The 13,107-nt window shown below is 55.3% G+C and overlaps 4 protein-coding genes across 4 annotated transcripts; 2 read left to right on the top strand and 2 right to left on the bottom strand.

Moving 5' to 3' along the window:
• Nucleotides 1–1,573: 1,573 nt before the first annotated feature.
• On the top strand, nt 1,574–2,844 carry CkaCkLH20_00037 (duf821 domain-containing protein; the record flags this gene model as incomplete). The annotated part of the gene is made up of 2 exons (XM_038882757.1): nt 1,574–1,768; nt 1,846–2,844. The coding sequence occupies 2 exons, from the start codon at nt 1,574–1,576 to the stop codon at nt 2,842–2,844; spliced, it is 1,194 nt and encodes a 397-aa protein (XP_038751462.1).
• A 3,588-nt stretch (nt 2,845–6,432) lies between these two features.
• Nucleotides 6,433–7,838, top strand: CkaCkLH20_00036 (methyltransferase domain-containing protein; the record flags this gene model as incomplete). Its single annotated transcript, XM_038882756.1, has 6 exons — nt 6,433–6,561; nt 6,634–6,650; nt 6,716–6,795; nt 6,855–7,122; nt 7,176–7,638; nt 7,698–7,838. 6 exons carry the CDS (start codon nt 6,433–6,435, stop codon nt 7,836–7,838), a joined length of 1,098 nt encoding a protein of 365 aa, XP_038751461.1.
• A 2,250-nt stretch (nt 7,839–10,088) lies between these two features.
• CkaCkLH20_00035 (cytochrome b5) lies at nt 10,089–10,412 on the bottom strand (the record flags this gene model as incomplete). The annotated part of the gene is made up of 2 exons (XM_038882755.1): nt 10,089–10,246; nt 10,319–10,412. The coding sequence occupies 2 exons, from the start codon at nt 10,410–10,412 to the stop codon at nt 10,089–10,091; spliced, it is 252 nt and encodes an 83-aa protein (XP_038751460.1).
• An 822-nt stretch (nt 10,413–11,234) lies between these two features.
• On the bottom strand, nt 11,235–12,284 carry CkaCkLH20_00034 (mitochondrial metalloendopeptidase; the record flags this gene model as incomplete). Its single annotated transcript, XM_038882754.1, has 2 exons — nt 11,235–11,378; nt 11,463–12,284. 2 exons carry the CDS (start codon nt 12,282–12,284, stop codon nt 11,235–11,237), a joined length of 966 nt encoding a protein of 321 aa, XP_038751459.1.
• Between the last annotated feature and the right edge of the window lie 823 nt (nt 12,285–13,107).

Below are 13,107 nucleotides of genomic sequence, written 5' to 3'. Positions count from 1 at the left end.
GCTGCTATGCTTGCCGGTGAAGCAGTCACCTTTCACCCATGATCGATCGAGTGCTTGGTGTCTGTGTAAGTGGGCCGTTGTCTATCTGGCCGGGTTGAAGTTTGGAGAGATGTGTGGGAGGTATGTTTTGGAACCCGCGGCAAAGAGACTGCGTCGGTTCCTATCACCCTTCCTCGCCGGCGTTCGGTCCGTACTTACCGGCGACAGGAACGGGAGGAGGGCGATGGATGTAAAGGCGGGCGATGAATGAGGGGGTTGCTGAGGAGCTGCGAAGAATTTCGGAGAGAGCGCAGTTGAGGAACTGGATGGTCTAACGTATCTTGCAATGGTACCCATCACTGGATAATCTCTGTTCAAACATTAGATGGCGTGGGGAGATGTGCAGACATCGTGGCAGGCCCCGCTGCACTTTTGCAGGCGGGGCCGGCTGAGCCGGTCCAGCGGGATCGGGAATAGTGGGTCGCCTCCGTCAGTCTCCCGATGCCCTCCGGATGGGGTCAAATGGCCTTTGTCCTGTCACTGTGACTTCTTGATACTTGGTATAGCCTACCGGCTTTCATTTGATGAGTTAATATCTGTTTTCGGGGCTTTCTTCTGGCCTAAAATCGGAAAATACATCCTTTAAAATCACAGCTAGATTCTCCGGACGAAAATTTGAGTCCCAGAGTTTGCCGAGTTATGCCTATGAGGTCCACGGCATCGCTCACTTTGATCTCTTGACTATGAACTTACATGCCATCGGCGTATCTGCATTTGGTTCGCAAATCCGGGGGTTGCAACGGAGCAATTGTCAGATATATAATGATTGGTGGACCGATGTCAGCGGGCTTTGGGGGTTAATCAACTCCAGGCCAATACGCAGCGACCCCGCTCGACTATATGGCCTCACGGTACCCTTAGAAAGGCATCTTTGACCAGATCACCCCGCTTGGCAGATGAATCAGGCCATGGTTCCCCAGACCTCCGAAGGACTGCCTTCCCAGTAAGGAACTACTTGAACTTTTCGCGCCTTGTTGCAGTACCTTGGGGTTTTATAAGGACTCGAGTCTCGAGCTGCCTAGCTTGCCGCACATCCGGCCCCGCCCGGAGCAGCCAATTATGCTTGGCATGGCGTTGTCAAGACGGCGTTCCAATCTCCGGACGACATTTTGGCCAACCCCGTGTTCTGTTTCCCAACGTCGTTTTTCTCCCTCGAAACCTTCGTCGGTATTGGACCCCGCCTGGGGTGTCGCATGTACAGGAACCCTGGGTTCGTCACAACGTGACACCCCCGTGCCGATTCACCCGTCTCCATGTCTTTCGAAACTTGACGGCTCAGAGTGTTTCTTGAAATGAACACCTCCCATCAACTTACATTGCGAGCCCTTCGCGATACGGGGGACGACGAAAGATGCGCCAAAAACAGGCTGTAAGGTGCCTTTGGCCTGTCCTCGTGGCATCTACTCTCGGGCTGATCGCCTATGGAATCCTGTGTCCATCGAAAATCGGCTTTGGGAGCGGTGCGTCGGGAATCGCTTTGGAGTATTCTTCCGAGTCTGCCTCATCAATAGCCCGAGAGCGAGTTTTCAACAATTTGTTTCTCGCCGAAGAACAATGCCGGTCAACGTTCCCCGGTCTGACCAGAGAAATAGACTTGGCCTCCGCTGAGGGCCTTTTTCAGATCGGCCTCGACGATGCCTCTGTGTCGCTGCTTGGCCAGATCAAAGATAACAAGCTGCTGGTTATTCGGGCGCCCAGACCGTCGGACATGTCTGATCAATGGAAAGAGGTCGGTATACCTCATACAGGCGAAATCGGGGGCATACCTGAATCGTCACCGCAAAGCAGCGGCTAACACTTCAACAGCGACAAAGAGCCGCCCTGAATCAGATAAACCGCGCCATCCTCACTTCGCCAACCCGCCTCCCGGACACCGTTTTCAACCTCTACATCCAGGATACGCCCGTATCCAAGTCGTGGTCTCACAGCCGGCCCGTCATATCCTCGTCTCCGAGACACATATTCCCCATCCCTCACTTTGCCTTTTGGGCGTGGAACCAGCCGTTCATCCGCTCCATCCCCCACGCCGCGGCGGCTATCGCTGATATCGAGGCGGACCTGCCCTTCGATAAGAAAGACCGCCGCGCTGTCTGGCGCGGGACGGCTTGGTTCAACAACGGTGCCAGCGCGAACCCGAGGTCAAGACAGGAACTCCTCAGGGTTACCAAGGATGCGCCATGGGCTGATGTAGAGTCATTGGAATGGACGAACAATGGGGAAAACGCGACCAACGCCCTCAGGATCGAAGACTTCTGCCGACACAAGTACATCATACACACCGAGGGCGTGTCGTACTCCGGGCGCCTCCAGTTCCATCAGCTGTGCGGGAGCGTGGTCCTCAGTCCGCCCATCGAGTGGATGCAGCACACGACGCACCTCGTCAAGCCGGTCTACTCAAGCCTCTTGCTAAACCAAGCCAAGGCAAAGAATGCTGGAGCTGGCTCCTCGGGCAAACCAGGCCCATACCAATACCCGTCTTCGAGAGCTCGAGAGACGTGGCCGGCGACTGTTCGGCCGGAGGAGGCAAACATGGTCTTCGTCAAGCCGGATTGGTCGGACCTGGAGGCGACGGTCGTCTGGTTGGAGGGGCATCCCGGCGTGGCACGTGGCATCGCGGAACGGCAACGGGAGCTGTTTGCCGGACGCGGCTACCTGAGCCCGGCCGCGGAGGTCTGCTACTGGCGGGCGCTGATCAGGGGTTGGGGCAAGGTGGTACGCGCTGACGATGCCGTTTGGGAGAACACCGAGGCTGTCAGCTGGGAAGAGTTCAGTGTCAAGACCGAGAAGACCCAAAAGCGGCCGTGAGACCAGATGGTTCGTCTGGGACTGGCCAGGAGGCTGTGAGGAAAGCGATCCGTTCGGGGCTGTCCTGATGTCAAGGTGTAGCAAGCCCAGCATGCTAATTCTTGACAACATGCTCGTGTACGGTGCCACGGTCAATTTCACCGGAGGCGGGAAGGCACGGTCCAATATGACGAGTCCGTGTTGGAATCAACCTCCAGCACCAGGCAAAGGGCTCAGGTCAACCGCGAAGGGATGTCGAGCCGCACCATATACCGATGAGGTTCGACTGAACACGCAAAGGCGCGAAAGAAGCGTCGAATACCTCGGCAGTACCGACCGGGCGGACCTGGTAATGCCATGGAGTTGACATGTCTCGCCGCCGCGCACTGCTGATGCCTGCCTGCCAGCGACGTCCCCATGCGAGATTGACAGAACACAACAACTAAGCTTACAGGGCTTTTGGACAGTGGGGAACTGATGTCAAGGTCAGGGGGTGGGAACAGGGAATGTCTGACATTGCGGTGGGAAACATTTTGGACGTCTGTTGGTCTGTCTGTATCCGTAGCGTACCAACAACGACTCCATGCTCGATATGGGGCTCAGGGTCAAAAAGTCCGAGAGCTGTGGACGAATGGCCTGATTGCATTTGCTTGTTTGAGCCATTACCGATCAGCCGAGAAAGGGATGCCAAATATTGCGTTGCAAATAGTTTGGGAGAATTCCATGGAATTATCGAGATGACATCTCCGCCCCATGGAGGAAACAGACAGATGCGACTTGCGACTGGCCCTAGAACGAGAACCATTTCCGCGGGGCCGGCAACCTGGACGTTGGATGAAGGTGTGTCGATCTCGAGGTGAGACCTTTGCCGGAGCTGCCTGCCTTGCTGCAAACAGATTTCCAGACACCAGGTAACGATACGGCCGTCCATCCGCTTGGCGAGGCCGACACCGGCCATGCGGACAATGGGGGATGGTGCTACATCGTCTCATGCATCTCGACGAACAAAGCCGTGTCTGTCTGGCTCGGCGGAGCTGCTGACATGTTGCCGCTGCTGTCTTGTGTAACCGGCGCAAGTTTTGTGACATATGAGCCATCAGGGAAATTTCGCATGGCACGCCGCACAACACGACCCGGGCGTTTGGGACGGGGTGTACAAGTGTCTCCCGAGAAAGGTAAGACCGGCCTCGTTGTTTTTCTTTCTTGTTTTGCGGGAATGGTAGTGTCTCAGTGTTTGACGAATTACGGGGCTGGCAAGCAAGATGTACAGTATCCGAGGCAGAAAATCGAGATATCTGCGGTGTGTGTGTGTTGGTTGGGAGCTTCTCTCGGATGCGTGGCCGTCTATCTATCACCAACAACCAACGGGACTTTTGCAGCTACGTCTCACACCCCTCACTCACCAACGCCGACGTGCTGGGTACAAGGCCTGAGGGCCCGAGAACCTGGGACAGGACTGATTTCTGCGGCGCGGTTTGTTGGCAGTCACCTACATAGTAATTCCGCAGCCATTCAGGTTGAGGAGACGAGCAACATGTGGCTGGTGGTTGCATACGCATCATCACGTTTCTTGCATGGGCATGAACTGGGATTCTGTCGACCCGTCACACCGTTCTTTTGACCAAGGTAGCTGTACCCCTCGCGCGGCCGTTCCAGTCACCGGACATGGTTCACGAAAGCGAGCTGTTCAATAGCAATTCGATCCTTCGTGCCGGAACCAAAATATGACTTTGTCTAATGTGTTCTTCAGTGACCCTCTCTTTCTAAGGGCCTGGACGTATATTGGATTGGCAGGGATACCGCCGGAGCAGTTCTCTCAGAGCGGATGTTACCCCAACTCTTCCCACTAACGAGCTACCTAGCCATGGGGCTGGGGGCTCTGCAAATCATGTCCTGTCATCCTCCTATCAGCGCATTTGGTCTGACACCACTTGCGCAGCATTCCCACCGCAAGGGTGCCCGCATGTGCTACTGGGTCGGTCGTGATATTTTGGTGTTGGGACGCCAGTTTTTTTGCTTCCAAAGGGGGGCAAGAGGAAGAGGAAGAGGAAGAGGAAGAGAGGAGAGAGAGAGAGCTCGTCCCTCTTCTCCCGTCAGATGTCAGATGGATCATGTCGGTAGACGAGGTCCCGTCCTGTCGTTCCGGTTGGTGAATTGGGCCTGATATCCTGTCATTTTGGTCAGCAAGAGATCCGGCGACCTTTCCTCATTGAAACGAGATCCTCGTACAACCACCAGGTAAGAGAATTGATGTGTGGCACCTCTGCAGAGACTTTTTATTTGCTTTTCTTGTTTTTAATTCGGGACTGGACCACCGGGTCAAGCTTGTTGGTTCCAATTCCACACTCGAAGTACCTCCATGCACCTCTTTTGCCATCTCCTCCTTCTCATGCAGCAAAATCCACATTGACTACCTCCCACGTACCTTAGGTGGCTGCACGAAACTCCAATGGTGGTTTAACGCCTTCTCATGCAAAGCCGAATCTAGTTTCCAGCTCGCCCGTCTCCTCGGTTAGCTAACAAACGCCCGTTTACACAGACAGACAGACAGACAGACAGAGTACACTGCTACTGCTGCATATCTTCTTCTGCTTCTTCGATACCCCTGTTAGTCGCTCCCGACAACTCGTCTAGACTTGGAGTACGGTAGCAAATCGGGGAAGAAGGCGTCTGGAGGGGCTTCACATATCAAATCCGCGCCAACGCGCAAGCCCGGGGTCCTCGAGGTTTGTTTCCGGTCTGGATCCATCCCAAGGACCATTGACAGACGGCGAAGAAGGGGAGCACCCAAAATCAAAATTCCCAAGTTCCAGGGTCCAGGGTCCGCCCCCTCCTCACCTAGGTAGGTTCCCAGCATTGTGGAATCGTATCAGTCGACACCAACAAGTTCCAAAACACCCAACACCAGCAACCAACCTATTGGGTCCTCCCCCGTGTTTTCGTTCCCGCCTTTCCCGCCCTCGCGGATTCAGACCGACTCAGGCCGACCCAGGTCTCCGGGTCCAGCGCGCGCACATTCAAAGACACCACGATTCTCCTCCCCCCGTCCCCGTCCCGTCACCGAGCGCCTTAATCTCTCGTCTCAAACTTTGTCTTGGTCGGCCACTTCCATTGAACAATACACACCCTCTTTCAACCTCTTGATCGCCGACTTCCTGCGAGGATCTGAGTCGTGGCGTCGGCCGTCAACCACCACCACTACCACCACCAACCCGATCCTGATTCGCAATCCCTCAGTCGTTCGATTATCCCCGTCCATGATGCCCGAACCCCGCCCCTAGTTCATCTACCTGTCTTAATACCAAAAGGGGCGACTACACACCAGGATTCCCATTCCTGCGAGATCTACTTGCGAGACAACATTCATTTCGACAAGTAAACACTACAGGAACGCTACTCTTTGTTCTCTATTCACCACGCGATTGAATCTGTTATCTCCACTTCTTCCTCGAGGTGTTCGCGAACGCTGGACTTGGCCGCAATCGTCCTGTCGTTCCGAATCCGTCACTCTGGGTCATTCAAAACGCCGTCGCACCGCCGTCTCAGCTACCCATTTTCTGGCACGTTGACGTTCTCGACATACCATTATCACCTCCCGACCGGCTTCCCATGTCACGGACCGAGGTCATGTCTTTCTACCCTCCCGGCGCCGTCAACGGCCGCCTCCACGGCTTCGAGTTCACTTTCGAAGCCATCCCCGACAAATCATCCCTGCACGACAGCTTCTTAGAGCCCGATGTACGTTTGGATCTTCCCGCGCGGCCCGGTTTCTTGTGTTCGTCCGAAGTAACTCATTAACTCTTTGCTTAGCCCGATCCTCATGAGGGGTATGCCTGTCATCCAAAAGTCAATTAAATTTGACCTGAGCGCGAAAACTAATCGTTCGAGCTAGGGAAACCGACTCTTTACCAGACAGCGTGGAATGCTTTCCGCGACACTTCGGGCGGACGTATCACGCTTACCAGGCCGGCTGTGAGTGCTATCGGATTGAGGCGACTGCGCAAAGCTCGAGATATTAACGTGCGCCGCAGCTTATGTCTTCCCCAACGACGCAGCAGAACAAGAACGTTTGGACCTACAGTCGCTCGCTCTCACAGAACTCTTCAGTGGCAGGTTACATTTCGCCCCGATCAATGAAGAAGCCTCGCCAAAACGGATCCTCGATGTCGGCACGGGAACGGGGGCGTGGGCCATGGACATGGGCGACAGCTACCCGGAAGCCCGCGTCATCGGAGTCGACCTCTCGCCGATCCAGAGCAACGCAGTCCCGCCAAACGTTCACTTTTACGTCGAAGACGCGTGAGTCGTAATCCTCAGTAAGGCATGCAATTCCATCTGACGCGAATGTGTAGCTCCCAGCCGTGGGCATGGCCTGACCCCTTCGACTACATCCACACCCGCGTCCTCCTCGGCTCGTTCGGGGACTTCAAAAACGAAGTAATCCAGCAGTCCTTCGACTCCCTGCGTCCCGGCGGCTGGCTCGAGTCCCAGGACTTCAACGTCGAGGCCACCAGCGACGACGGCACCCTGGCGCCGGACGGCCCGCTGTCCCGCTGGGTCTACGACATGAACTGCGCCAGCGAGCTGATCGGGCGGCCCCTGGCGAGGGCGCACCTCCTGAAGCAGTGGTACGAGGAGGTCGGGTTCGTCGACGTGCGGGAGCGCGTGTTCAAGATCCCGCTCAACGGCTGGGCCAAGAATCCCAGGCACAAGCACGTCGGGAAGCTGTGGGAGCAGAACTTCCTCGACGGGCTCAGCGGGTTCAGTCTGGCGTTGTTCACGCAGGTGCTGGAGCGCAAGCAGGAGGAGGTCGAGGTGAGTAGTTGGCTCTCTTTCGAACGTCCGCGGGCGCGCAAACTGACTGGTAGCGGCAGGTCTCCTTGGTTGGCGTACGGAAAGACATCAGCAACATGCACATCCACGCGTATCAGCACGTCTGGGTGGTTTGCGGCCGAAAACCGTACCCCGAAGAGACCGTGGCGGCATCGACAGAGGACGACGACATGGCCGAGTGACGAATCGAATGACCTAACGACTGCACTTAGATTTACGTTCTTCAAAGCATGGAAAGCGGGCGTTACGGCTGTGTTACTTGCATTTCTCCAGCAGGGGAGAGGATGATGATCTCCCCATGACATTCGGGGTCTGCTTCTCATCGTAAAGCATATGCCAAGGGGCAAAAAAGAAGCGTTGGCATCAGGCGTACAGGTTTTTCAGGGCGGATGCAAGCGGAACATCTGGAGCAATACCAGAGGCCCTGTATGATGATGACTCTTGCATGCTGCTACACAGCGACGTTTCTTTTCAAAATCCGAATCATCATAATATTCGTTTTTCCTTTTCATCGTGGAGACTTCGAGTTGCGTCCGCTGTGACCTTGACCAGCAGTAAGACGATGTCGAATACAGAGCTGATGACTCATAAACCCGAAAGGAAGTAAGCATCAAACAGTATTGCACTAACTCAACGGCATCCCAAGACTCTCCTACTACGAAGTTTAATGTGTATACTGACAGAGAAAAGCTGTGAAGCATATGGGCATGTCCGTGTTCGTAGCTGTTTTGCGAGGCTTTCGACATGCGGATGAGCCGTTTGCAGAGCATTCGTCTTTCTCTGCTGCTATTTCCCACCCTTCTTTGCGTATTCTGCGCCGAATACCCACGAAGCCCCCCCCCCCCCAGGATGTCGGATAATCTCAGCAGACGTCGCCTAGGACCCGGACTGCTGAAAATGGTCAAATGGAACGGCGCGAAAAGACGAGGTCATGGGAGACAGGAATAGCTCGCCGTCCGGGATGTCAACGAGTTGGATCGGTTCTTCCCTTGCAACGCCAGATACCATGGTGACGGAGTGTTCTTTGTTCATCCGTGAACGATTTATTAGAGAGACAAACATCCAGATGAAACTCCTTCGGCGCCGCTCATCGCGATCCTCCGCCTCAACTCATAAGTATACGAAAGTGACATGAACGAAGGCTCAGTGGTCTGGGTCGGGATGAACCCAGGGATAGCTTCGCGTGGAAGAACTGGGATTATCGACGACGACGACGACGCGTGTCGAAGAAACTGAAAGACTGCCGAGGAGGCGAAATAAGTGGGAAGAATGTGCTATGGTGCGAGGTTTTCCCTTAGGTACCAAGTATTGTGATGTGAGGAAGATGAGACGCGGGAAAGAGCGGAACTGATATGTCAACCATAGAGACGCCTCCGTAAGGGAAAGAAATATCGTAGCGTGTTTGGTCGTATTTTGACAGGGAACATACCTTGCCAAACCGGGAATCCGTGCTTAAGCGTGTGAAGTTCGCAATAACTCTGCATCCGTACGGGCCTGTTCTGAAAAGCTCTGGAGTTGTCAACTTCTTCTCGGTTCTAGTAATCTCTTGAGGCCTTACCAAGTCGTGTTTCACCCAAACTGAGTGAGCATTAAGCAAAGCATATTTCATGTAATATAAGTTAGGCAGGAAATCCACATATCACAAAGGGAGAAGGGGAGTATCGTGTCAAGGTCAAGTTCACGAGAGTCAAGCTGCTCGATGGCTGATGGAGCTAGAAACGAAAGAGATGATACAACATACATAGCAAGCTTCGAAAGTGCTTTGATATTGACGTATTTGGAGCATGGCTGTGGGCTGTTGAGGATGGGGTATGGAGGACGCAGGCAAGCTGCGCACTCACGAACACGTTCCGGAGCTATGTCGGGCGCGGGATCTTTAACGTCTATTCGGTTCCAGTCTGAACTGTAGAGCTTATATCCGGTTTCTCGCCAAAGCCATGACAATCCCGAGGAGCAACCTCAACGGGGTGCCTGAAGAGGTTCCCCGACCACCGTTTGTCCACGATGTGTATGTCCAAGCCATCACGGACCCCTCGCGCCGACTCTCGGGCTCCGCTACCAGGTCTACCGGTCGTGGACTCCCATCCCCCAAAACAGAATGCACCACCCTGCATGAGTGAGACCTGGCGCGGAATCCGGTATCCCCATTTCCTCCCCAAAGTCCTGCTCTATCTACATGGCGAGCCAGGTGGAGTAGCAAACTCCGAACGCGACGAGCCCCTAGCTCTCCAGAGAGGTCGTATGTGTCTTGCTCCGCTAAAACGTAATGCTGAAATCGTGGGCAAAAAAAAAGGCGAAACAAAAAGCAAAGGCTCCTGAAGAGTACCCAATCAAGTACAAGTCGCATCTAGTCGCGAGGCCGGGAAAAAAAGATCATGTGCAAATACAGACGCAGCGAGCAGGCCGCTGCGGGAGACGAGTTCCTCTTCCTCTCACAGCTTGGCGCTCTCGCCGACGGTGCCGATCTTGAGCTTGCCGCCGTACTTCTCGAGCACCTTTTCGTTGTGGTACTTCCAGAAGACCTTGGTGGCGTTCTTGCCGGCGAAGCGCTTCAGGATCTTCTCACCACCGGGGTGCTCTGATTGGAAGGCTAAGGAAGGGCAGACATATCAGTATTTGCGCGTGTTCACAGCCGAGAGGAGGAAGAAGAGGAAGATCTTACCGGTGATGTCGTAGACGCCGTCCTCGACGATGATCCACATGTCCTTGTCGGTCTTGTGCTGGGCGACCTCGGCGGTGGTGAACGTCTTGGACATTTTGACTGTTTGAGGGGGTTCGGTATTTCGGTTCAAGTAGTGGCGTGAGGTTTTTGACTCTCTTGTCTTACGACTTTGCTCAGGGGGTCACGAGTTTCTGAGTAGATGTGTGGTTTGAGTGAAAGTTGACGATGGCTGGGTGAGAGAGAAGGATGAGAAGTTTCCAAGAAAACGGGGGACACGGTGAGAAACGTCGGGGGTCTGTCGGTGTCGTTGCTTTAGCGCAACCTGGCTTGCATCAGGCGCGTGTGCTGAAGCGGCAACACGAGTCAACTTACCTCGGCTCATCTATGCGCGATTGGGGGGACAGGGGGGCCGGGCGGTTCACAGTGGTGTTCGTCGGGGGGACCCCCCGCGACGTCATTCGTCCGCTGATTGGGGGAGCTCCGCCCCCGGAGCCTGGAGTAAAATGCGGGAACAAATCACGAGACTCCGATTTCTCAGCTCGTGAGATCCGGGGAGAGAGATCCGAGGCTCCGCAGGTTTGTCACTTTCACACGCCTGAGAGACCTCGATTGTTCTTTACGGGTGTGTCATCGCCAAGGATTCCGGGGTCTTGGGAGAGTTTGTTTGGCGTGAGTGGAGTTGTTGCTGCCAACGATGCGGATGAACGATCTAGAAGGTGGGTTTGATATCGCTGGTATCATTTCCGGAAAGTTCGCTAGACTACTATATAGTTGGTGATATTGATGTTGATACATGGAACAGGGTGCTTCTGCGAGAGCCCTCATCTATGCTGTCGTGAGTCCAAAACCGCATGCGCCGTACACCCAGCATGCTATGCTACAAGGCCACCTCTGTATGCGAGCTGACGATAAGTCTTTAGAATTCCACAATCATGCTTCCCTGATCTAATGCCTGCCTGAACATGTTGGCGAAGCTGGCTGTTCCCTTACAATCGCTGGCCTCCCACTTCTCAAGGGCTTTGGGTACCCACTCTCTACACTTTTCGATGCGGTGTTCATTCTGCAAATGTCGAGGTCAGCAAATCCCCGGGAATCAAGGTGAGAGGTTCGAGATCGCGCGTGAACAAGGGTTTTCCCGACTTACTGAAGGATGCGTGCTGAGGAACTCCGGTACCTCCTCCGCCTGCCCCCTCTTAGCCCACCAGTCCATCCGCTGCCACAACGCGACCGCCTCCCGCGGGTCGAAACAAGCCTCCGCCATGAGCATCATGCCGATATAGTCCGCCTCGCTCTCCTGCAGCCGTCCCATAGGCAGGCTGAAGAGGACGTCCATCATTCCGGAGCCGAAGTACTGCACCAGGAGGAAAGCCGGCGGGTACATGAAGGACATGCACATGAGCGTTCCCAGCAGGATGTTCGGTCCGATCTGCGAGCTCATCCGTTCGCCGACGTGGCCCGCGAGGTTGTGCGCGATCTCGTGGCCCAGCACCGCGGCCAGGCCGTCCTCGTTCTTGGTCACGCGCAGGAGCCCGCTGTGCACGAAGACCTTGCCGCCCGGCAGCACGAAGGCGTTGACGGTGTTGGGGTCGTCGATGACGCGCAGCTCCCACTCCTCGCCCTCCATGGCGGACACGGGTATCAGGCGCTTCATGACGCGCGCGACCATCTTGGCGCGGGGGTCCCACGCCGGCAGGAAGCGGCCGCCCTGGGACTCGACTTCGTGGATGATGCGGCGCACCTGCTCGGCCGAGACCTCCTTGACGTAGTAGTCCGGGAAGCAGTTGAAGCGGCGCCGGCCGGAGACGGGGACGGTCTGGATGTTGTACCAGTAGAAGGCGACGGCGGCGAGGAAGGAGGCTATTACGACGCCCTTAGTACCGCGGGAATATGCGACTCGTTTGGCGCCTTCGGTTGTGAAGAGGGGCTTCGCGGTCCGTAATCGGCTTTGGTGGTACTGCTGTTGCAGGTAGTGTTGGTCTATTTGATGTCGGGGGTCGGCCGGAGAGCGAGGGGTTTGGCTGAAGAGACGTGTCTGTCTAAGAGGTCTTGATATTGGATTTGGTCTGCTTCGGAGAGCGGCTTGTGTGAGGGAACCGTGAACCGAACGAGGCAACAGTGGACGACATGATGCGCTGAGGGCGTGTTGTCGGAGGACGGCGCGGAGGGGTCGGAGGGGTAGCATGATCGAGCATGCGCGGCGCGGCGGGCGCAAGAGGGGGTGAGCGAACGGAAGATATATCTTGGTTTGCGCGACCTGGCTCCGGTGGCCTGGCGGCAATTTGAAACTAGGAAGGGTACGGTACGTGGTTCGTAAATGTCGTGGAAGATGACGAGCTCCATGCTGTTATTCGTAAGTGAAAGCCCCGACGATAACGATAAGGAATCGTGGCGCAGAGAGGGCACCAGCCACGCCGTGGGCTACCTCTCCCGTCCAGTCCCGTCTCGTCTCGGTCACCTCAGCTTCCCGTCTATTCCAGCTTACTCGAGAAATATAGCTTCGAAACGTTTAGTCATTACTTTGCCCGTGAACTATATACAGCCGCTGAGTACCAATGGCCGGAGAAAATTATCGTGCAAGCCCTGCCGCAGCGTATCCAACCCTCGTGGAAGCAAAAGCGCGCGTACCCAGGTCCCGTTTGCCTCCCCCATTCCAAGGGCAGTTCTGTCTAGATTTTATCATTGATCGGACCTCGGTCTCTTTCCCTCTCGTCCATCTCTATAGCATCCTCAATAAGCAAGATCTTCGTCCCCGTACGTCTGGTCTCCCCCTTTCCAAGCCATAGAGGGTA

The sequence above is a fragment of the Colletotrichum karsti genome (assembly GCF_011947395.1).
Source record: "Colletotrichum karsti strain CkLH20 chromosome Unknown Scaffold1, whole genome shotgun sequence".
In the NCBI taxonomy this organism is placed as follows: domain Eukaryota; kingdom Fungi; phylum Ascomycota; class Sordariomycetes; order Glomerellales; family Glomerellaceae; genus Colletotrichum; species Colletotrichum karsti.
This window is presented reverse-complemented; position numbering and strand designations above follow the sequence as displayed.